Below are 9,037 nucleotides of genomic sequence, written 5' to 3' on the forward strand. Positions count from 1 at the left end.
GCGTGACCACTGTGCGATTTGTGAGTGCTGCCCAAGCGCGATGATGGGCAACTGGGGGTTTTTCCAACCATCATGGCCCTTATTTGCTTCAGTTTTCTCAGTGTTTTTAACCTGTGAGGTAGGTGTTTATGGCAAAACCAAAAAAAAAAAAAAAAAAAAAAAAACCTGTATAAAAATCACCATTTTGTGTGCTGCACCGCGCTGCAAGCTTTGGGGTGGCCGCGCTCTGCCCTCCCCCCTCCACCCCCAGGCCTCCCCTCCGGTCAGTGAAATGTGGTAGTCTCATGTGCCAAATGGTTCTACCTTTCCGTAGCCTTTCTTAAAACAATAAATTCCACTGAGGTATTTAACTAAAAAAAAAAACAAAACCTACAGTTTTCCATTAAATGTATGTAACATAACTTACTTGGCCAATTGGCTCAAGATGGACATACGGAACTTCTGCTGCTGCCAACCCTGCTCCAGCAAACCCTGTGATGCAGGGGAGTCCGCAGTATCTGCTCCCAAGGCTCTGCCACGAGGGCCTGGCGGGAGCAGAGCTGTGGGACCCGCTTTGGGAATCAGACCTGGCGGCCCTCGACCCTCCAGCCGCATGACCTGGAGCAGATCCCTTCACGGCTCTGAGCCCGTTTCCCCACCTGTAAGCAGGGACCCTGCTGCGCGCCGGAAGGCATCCTGAGGAGGGTGAGCCGGCGCCCTGAAGACCGCGCAGGCCCCACGGACAGAGGCCTGGACAGGACCCACTCGCGGCCGGAGTCTCCTAGTCACCGGGGTCATCTGGCACATTCAGGCCCTGCCTCCGCTGGGGCCCTGGGCCTGGGGTTTGTCCTGAGTCAGATCTGATCCTGCACGTGCGTTCGTTTCTTCGCCCTCACGTGCAGCCAGCGAGCCTAGACGCCATGGAAGGACCAGGCTTCTGGAGAGGAGACCTCCAGGCCTGGGTCTGCCCTTAGGTGTCTGGACAGGGCCTGAAGGACGGGGTCTAAAGGCACCATTGGAGGCAGCCAGGGGCGGCTCCCCAAATACCCGGGGGTCCCGAACCCATCGGTGAGGCCCTGAGGCCTGCCCAGCCGATAGCTCCGGCCTCACCCCGGCACTGCCCACAGTTCCACCACGTGATCTGTGCCTCTTCCCATCACCCCGAACCAGCCTTCCAGCAAGCTCTTCCCTTTGCCAGGGCTGCTCTTCCGGGACCCCTCCCCCCAGAGCCCTTCGCCTGAGCACCTCCTACTAGTCCTCCCTGCTAACCTGCCACCACCTCCAGGAAGTTCTCCCCAAGGACCTGCCACAAGCTGTGCAGTCACCACCTGGAAAAGATTGGCCCCAAGGCTCCAGTCTCACGGAGCAGTGCTGGGGAGGAACGCTGGCCACAGCTGCAGGGAGAGGCGGCCCAGCATCACAGCCAGGGGCGCCCCCATGGAACACGCTGCGGACACGCTGTGGGCACCCAGCCAGAGGGCAACATCTGCCCTCAGTGCACAGAGCTCAGCAGGAAATACCTTTATGGCATTTGGGTGGGGAAGAACTTCTTAAATAAGACAGGAAGAAGTTACGCACATGAAAGATGAGTGCGAGAGGCAGCCAATCAATGTTTCGCTCTCACCTCTCTCTCTCTCAATATCAATAAAAAGTCATTCTTAAAAATAAAAGAGACAGGTAACTGAAAGTAGATATTTGCCACACCTAACTTACAAAAGAAAAGGCTCAATTTTAAAAATCGGTAAAATATTAAAAACAATAAACAGGCATTTCATAGAAGAGAAAACAAAAAATAGCCCATAAAGACATGAAAAGATGCTCAATCCATCTGTTATCAGAAAAATGTATTTTAAAATCATAATAATATACCATCTTCACATGAAAATCTCAAAATTTAAGTGCTGCCAGGTGTGGGTGAGGTTGGGAGCTCTGAGCACTCCGGCCGCTGCAGGTGGCAGTGTAAGCAGAGGAGTGGAGCACAGTCTGGAATGACTTAACCAGGTGCAGCAGGCACAGCCAAGGCCCAGCAAGTCTGCCTCAGGAGAGCCTCACAGAGTCCTCACCGGACCCCGGAGACAGGTACGAGAATGTCCTCACTGCCATTACTTGCAATAGCAAATGTCTGGAAACAGCCCGCATGCCCATAACAATAAAATACATAATGTCGCATGAAAGTATGCAGCAGTAAAAAGGATTGGATATACCCACCTCATCACACGAGTGGGTCTCAAAATCCTAATAATGAGTGGAAAAAAGCAATCACAAAAGCATACAGAAGAGTTACTCCATGGACTGGAGAAGATAGGGAAGCCAGGGGTCTTTTATGGGGGTTTCTGGCCAGGAGCAGTCTGGCCCTGCCTTGCCCCTCACTACACTTCCTCCTGACAGCCAATCGAAACCCTCCCCACCCTCCTGACAGCCAATAGAAACCCTCCCCATCCTCCTGACAGCCAATAGAAACCCTCCCCATCCTCCTGACAGCCAATAGAAACCCTCCCCATCCCCGCTCACACCAGGCCGCCCTCAGCAATGTGTACTTTGGTATTTCGGTAAATGATCGCCTATAAAGATGCCCTGACTGGTTTGGCTCAGTGGATAGAGCGTCGGCCTGCAGACTGAAAGGTCCCGGGTTCGATTCCGGTCAAGGGCATGTACCTTGGTTGCGGGCACATCCCCAGTGGGGGGTGTGCAGGAGGCAGCTGATCGATGTTTCTCTCTCATCGATGCTTCTGACTCTCTATCCCTCTCCCTTCCTCTCTGTAAAAAATCAATAAAATATATTTTTTAAAAAGCAAGAAAGAAAGAAAAGCAGGGCCTGGCGAGCACACTCAGGTCGGCGGCTGTCCCCTGGAGGCGCCTTCGCATTTGTTAAGTTGGTATGGGTTCATGGAAGTTTACTTTAATTCCATTCTTTTAGCTTAACATGTACATTGTTATCATGGGCAACTTTCAAGTTTTTAAAATAATTTAAAAACTAGTGCAATAGGCAGCGTCCATTCATACAGCGCCTGAGTGTTTGTTTCTGTGGATTCCAGCAGCCGACGGCCCGGCCTGCCAGCTGCCCAGAGGCGGGGGACGCTGCGGAGGGAGGGCTGGAGCCTGGCTTCAGCTTTAGCCAAGTTACTCCACCACCTGTATCTTCATCTATGAGTTTGTAGAAAAAACTGCACGTGGCAGGAACTTGGTGAATATTTGTTGAATGAATGAGTCAATGATTCCTAAAGTCCCATCACAACTCCACCGCTCACCCACATGAATTCACGAGGAAGAGAGTGAGGCCACAGCCCGAGCACGGCCCCCACACGCACTAATGAGTGCTCCAGAATGTGAAGTGGCACGCCGAAGCTCTCTGTTCTGTTCGATCCAAACTTTTGGTATTTTAATGTTACAGATTTTCTCTCCCAAATGTCAGCTTCTCTTTTATTTTTCCTTTCACTGTCACAACAAGCATACAAGTGTTTTCTATGGAATTTTACCAAATGGCACATCTTGCATTTTGTAAACCATATACATAAAGACTCCTCTCTCGCTCTCTGCCAAGTTCTCTCTCAGGGCCCAAGGCTTTTGCTTCCCTGGCCCTTGATTCCTGACTCAAATGTGCAGTCCTCAGGCTCCACCCAGGGCAGGACATTCCTGGGTTTAAAGAAAGACTGAGGGGCAAGTAAGGAAGAATCAGGCCTCGCCCAGCAGATCGGGGCCTTACATCTCCCCATCCTAGGCATGCCAGTCCATTCCGAACCACCACCTCCTTCTTAGCATCAGCTCTGCCTGGCTGGGAAGATGGACTTAGCCACCCCAGATGACAGAAACGGCCTGACTAAGCGCAAGGGCATAACAGTCAGAACGCCTCTCGGACTTGCATTCCTCATCGGTAAATGCAGCAAGAACCTCAGAGTGCCATCATTATACGGCTTAGGTAAGATAATACACGGAAAGACACTTGCACATCAGCACTTCTGTTCGACTTTGGAAGGAATAAAACAGCCTTTACAGGCCATTTGACTTGAATTGGGCTGATCTGCAGCTAGTGCTGCAGTGGGGGGTGCTGGAAGCCCCGAGGAGCTCTGGAGGCCCCGTTTGTCTTGGGCATAACAGCCACATAAAACCTCCAAGGCCCTCAGACAGACCAAGCCAGCCCTGCCAAGGGAGCCCCTCACCCTCCACTCCCGGCTGGATGTGCTGCATCCCAGAGCACGGGGTTTCCCTCCTGGGCTCCCCAACACAAGGGTGTTGGAAAGCGGGTCAGAGGCTGGGCCGTGCGTGCGAGGCATAGCCAAGACAAGCAGGAGTCAGGGTTAAATTTATGGAGAACATCTTGAGGAAAAATCTTGACCTCCAAGGTCATCTAATCAGGGGGCCAATGACCAGGGCAGGCAAAGGCAGGAGGCCCAGCACCGAAGCCAGGGAAAGGGCTCTGGCCTCCGGAAAGTCTGAAGCCAAGGGGTCAGCACCCTGGACAGCGACGTCCCCACCTATGGCAGCTCTGCAGGGTTCCCAGGCCAGCCACCTTGCAGATCAGAATCAGCAAACAGGGCAGATGGCTGCCAGTCCCTCTTCCCCAGCCCAGTCCCCGGGGCAGCGGGGGCATCACAGAGCAACCACAGCGCTTTCTATCACCCCCACATACAGCCTCAGAGTTCTTCCCAGCACAGCATTCGAGGCTCACCCACTGCTGTGGTGCTCGCCAGAGGAGCGCGTGGTCCCCTCCCCTGTGTGGAATCACTGAGAACCGCCAGAGCTGAGTGGGGGGAAGGGGAATAAGAAGAAGAAAAGAGAGTGTGAGCAGGTGCCATGGGGTGTCATTCAGTCTGCGAGAACCAGGGCGTGAAGAGTGTCTATAGGTCAGAGCAGAAGGAGAGCAAAGGTGCCAGGAGAAGTGGGGTGGGAACAGAGGACACAGCACCCTCCAGCCCAGGGCACGTGCACACCTACCCTCACCCAGCCTCAGAGCAGACCCAAAGGCACGAGGTTGAGTCACCAACACAAGGGTTCTCAGAGGAAGGCTGGCCCCCTAGAGGCGCCCTGGGGCTCCTCAGAGGTGGCCTGGTCTCCCACTGCTCCCAGGGCCAGAGATTGAGAGGGTGGGGGGAGAGGCCAGTCCTGGACAGAGTCCAGCTCAAGTGCACGGAGTCTCGGGCCGCCCTGTCCCCTCACCGCCTCACCTTTACGTCAGCACGGTACCCGCGCTCCCCACTCCTCCCGCAGTCTCGGGCTGAGGACGACGCCCAGTCTCAGAGCAGAGAGTGTCAGGCAAATGCAAACACACACTGACTTCTCTTCGCGGTTCCATTCCTGGCAAAGGACTGAGCTCGCCAGGGACAGCGGGACTCTCGAGGGCCCCGCGGGCCCGAGCTCTCAGGCTGCCGGCCTCACCGTCCTCACACCCTTAGACATAGAACGTAGGTGGCCGTGGCTATAGCAAGAGGATCCTCACGAGGAACGGCTCTGCATCCTGACGACGGGGTCACACGAATCTACACGAGGTAAATCGCACAGCGGTGAGCGCACGCCGCCCGCACGTGCACTGGAGGGTGTGAGCAAGGGCACGGGTGTCCCTTCCCGCTTACGAGCTGCACACAGCTCTGCACGCAGCTGCCGCTGGGGACCTGCTGAGGCCACTGGGTCTCTCCATATTATTTCTCAGAATTGTATGTGAATCTCAATCATCTCAAAATAACGGGATTTAAAAAAAACATATAACACGGAAACCATAGTATCGTGGAACGAGGGTTTTGTTTTTACAGAGCAGCCGTAAGAAAACGCGAGCTACTTCTCCAAAACCCATCTTTCTTGTTTTCTAAGAAGCAAATGATGGTTCTTTTCTTATGGCAGATATTCAAAGAGGCCATGTCCGGCCATGCCCAGTGTGCCACTCAGCGTGTCCTTCCCCTGACATTTGCCCAAGACCCTGAGACTAAGGGCGGATGAGAGAGGAGGCAGGAAGGAGCTGGGAAGGGCTGCTGAGGGGCAATCTTTGGAGAGGAGGCTTCCGGGAGGCCCGTGCTGGCGGCCTCCGCCGCCGCCTGCGTGCAGCCCTTCGGGTCCCTGCCAGCAGGTTATTAATATTTTATTGAAGATGATTCGAATTTCAGCTGTCATGGTAAGGTGGTGTTGCTAGGCAACTTTAGTGCCTGTCTATGGATCTGTTTGCACAGCTCTTCCCCCACTCGTGAAGCTCAAGGCTGGGCCCTGCCGCCGAGACCCACTGGGCTCAGACCACCCCCACCTTCCACTCCTCCCAGGCCTGCTCGGAGGCAGGCAGCTGCCTGCCATGCCAAGGCCAGCGCGCAGGCCTCCCGCTCCCAGCTGTGCGCCCAGCGGAGCCCAGAGCGGCCCCTGCCCCGTGGACTCACCGTACTCACTGTCGTAGAACATGACGAACTTCTGCCAGCGCAGCTCGGTCACCAGCCTGAGCATGACGTCGTTGAGGCGCACGGGCGGCCTCGAGGCCAGCGTGTAGGCCTCCCCTTCGGGGCTGGGGTTCAGGTGGCAGGCAGTGCGTGGTGACCCTCCTGGGTTGCGCTGGACAAAGAGGTGTGGGATGTGCATCGCGTCGGTGAGGGACTGCAGGGCGTTGGCGGACGCACAGCCAGTGGACGTGACCAAAGCCAAAATCCCCTGGGTCATGAGGTCACAGGCTGGAAAGAGAGGTGAGAGAGGCAGGGGTCAGCACGGGGTGAGGCTGCACCGGCCGCACCCACCCGGCCCGCACCTGGCAGCTCATGCCTGGGGCCCAAGAAGTGCTGCCTCCTTCCAGGGACCAAGAGCCCGTGCCGGGCCAGGCAAGCAGCTCTCACACACAGTCTCACTGGTGCCCTCTAGACGTTCTTGTGCCCATTCAACAGATAAGAAAACAAAGGTCAGGAGAGGCAAAATTATGTGCCGCAGGCTGCTCGAGCAGAGACGGCAGAACAGGGATGCAGCCCACGTCTGCTCCGGAGGCCCTTGGTGCTGCTCCATGGGCCGTCCTGTCTCCTGCCTGGCTGGAGCCCCTGACAGCCGAAAACTCGTTTTTGTTTTTATCTGTGTTTCCCTCAGGCCAAGCCCAGACCAGAACAATACTGTATGCTCTTCAATAGTTGGCCGGACTGGCTGATTGGGACTAAAGGGAATGAATCACATCAGAAAGTCAGCGAGACACTTACCCCAGAGGACCCAGGTTGTCGGTAAAAAAAGAGACAGAACCCTAAGTCTTCTGGCCAAATCCACTTGGTTCATATCCGAAAGCCTGGGTCAGACCCTGCCCAGCGCTGGCTCCAGGGGCCCCGGGTGACTCAGCCACTCGCCAGGAGCGAAGGGAGAGGCTCCCCGGTGAGGGCGGGCCGCGGGCGGGGCTGGAGGCGGCACTGGCCTTCTGGAGCCACCCGTAAGCACGAGGGACGCCCCTGTCAGCCACACCCCTGGGCATCAGGCCAGCAGCAGAGAGGTACACCTTGCATACGGGCACTCGCTCTGAACAGTTCTGAAGCGACGTTTACCAATAACGCTTTCTGTGACGCAGGAGTGTGGGAAAGAAACAGCCTGTGAGTGTCAGCAGGCCATCTGCGGCCAATGGCCGGCTTTGAATAACTTGACAAAGCGGTTCTTTCGGCTGAGAGCCCGGGGAGAAGGAGCCCGAGAGCAGGGAGCACCCCAGAGCAGGCGTGGGAGGCACACAGCTCCCCACTCAGGACAATCGTTCAAATGCCACAGCTCTCCCGGTGGACCCCTCGGCCTCCAAGCGCGAGGCGGGGCGGGGCGGCTGAACAAGAGACCCCTGAAGTCTCTCGGGGAGTCATACAGCCATCCCAGTGCCTGCCCCTCTCACCCAGCTTTCTCTCCCGAACAGAAACCCAACCACGGCTGCTCCTGTGTAAAGCCCTTCGGTGGCTCCCACAGAGCTTTGGGCACAGAGTCAAAGCCCTCAGAGCACCTTGCAGGCGCCCCGACGCTGTGCGGCCTGTCACAGGCCCCACTCACTATGCCCCAACCAACTGCCCAAGTCTTGGCCCTGCACCTGCCCTGTTTTCTATTGCCTCTCGCGTGTCAAGACTCAGACTCTTCACCCCCAGGCTGGCTACGGACCCCTTGTCCAGCACGCCCCTCACCCCACAATTCCCCTACCCTTCTCTCCTGCTTGACCTCAAGCTCCGGGGGACAAGGGCCAAGCCGTTCTGCTCACCACCCTCCTGCACACACCGGGCTCGGCACGTGGCAGCGAGTAAAGGCTGCAAAATACGACGAGCCGGGACGGGGTCACGCCCTCTGCCCAGTGATGGCACTCCAGGCCCCTATTTGAACTGCAGAAATGGCTTCAGACCCAACACGTTCGAAGGCCACTTCTCCGTACTCGTGAACTATTGCCAACAATCTAAGAGACAAATCGGTGAGTGAACGAAATGGCTCCATTTGCTGAAAACAAATGCAGCCTTTAAAACTATTCACAGATACTACATTAACATACTGGTAGGAAAGTGCGCGTCATAAAAGTTATGGGGAAATGATACACAATTGTATGGATTTTACAACACCCAGTAAATAACACAGCAGGCATGAAGGACCAAAATGGTAAACGTGGTTGCATGTCAGAAGAGGCCCAGACGTGGTTTTCCTGCTTTTCTGTATGTTGCTAATTTTCCATGCCGTGAACAGAGAATTCCTTTAGCAGAGGAAAGTAAGCCTCCGGTAATGGCTGCATGGGACGCTCTGTAAGAGGAGGGACCGTTCTGTGAGAACGTTCTCTGGGCCAAACATCCTGGCGCGCACTGTATGCCGGGTTCACACCGCTCTCACGGCGCCCGTGTGCAGGAGGCGTCGCTGCATCCACTTTCCGGATATGAAGTCATGAGGCCACACAACTGAGATGGCATGCGATCTAAACGCTCCTGAGACGTGTACGCTCACCAGGATTACAGCGAGGTGAGGTGAAAAGCCACGGGAAAGGCCAGAGAATCCCTGAGAGGCGGGTGCTGCGATGATGGCTTTCTCTTCTCCTCCTGCCCGTGCTCTCTTTAATGGCCGGGCATTGCATCTATAACTTTAAACCAGAAAACTTGCAAAATAAACTGCGCGCCACTGG

General features: G+C 55.5%; 1 protein-coding gene across 1 annotated transcript in view; it reads right to left on the reverse strand.

Moving 5' to 3' along the window:
• GRID1 (glutamate ionotropic receptor delta type subunit 1) overlaps nt 1–6,939 on the reverse strand; it is a 40,971-nt gene extending 34,032 nt beyond the window's left edge. The window contains exons 1-2 of the mRNA XM_023763715.1: nt 6,789–6,939; nt 6,333–6,617 (exon numbers count right to left, since the gene is read on the reverse strand). Of these exons, the coding sequence (XP_023619483.1) occupies nt 6,333–6,617; nt 6,789–6,939 (436 nt within the window). The remainder of the gene's footprint in view (nt 1–6,332; nt 6,618–6,788) is intronic.
• Between the last annotated feature and the right edge of the window lie 2,098 nt (nt 6,940–9,037).

Source organism: Myotis lucifugus, unplaced genomic scaffold (genome assembly GCF_000147115.1).
Source record: "Myotis lucifugus unplaced genomic scaffold, Myoluc2.0 scaffold_298, whole genome shotgun sequence".
Lineage (NCBI taxonomy): Eukaryota > Metazoa > Chordata > Mammalia > Chiroptera > Vespertilionidae > Myotis > Myotis lucifugus.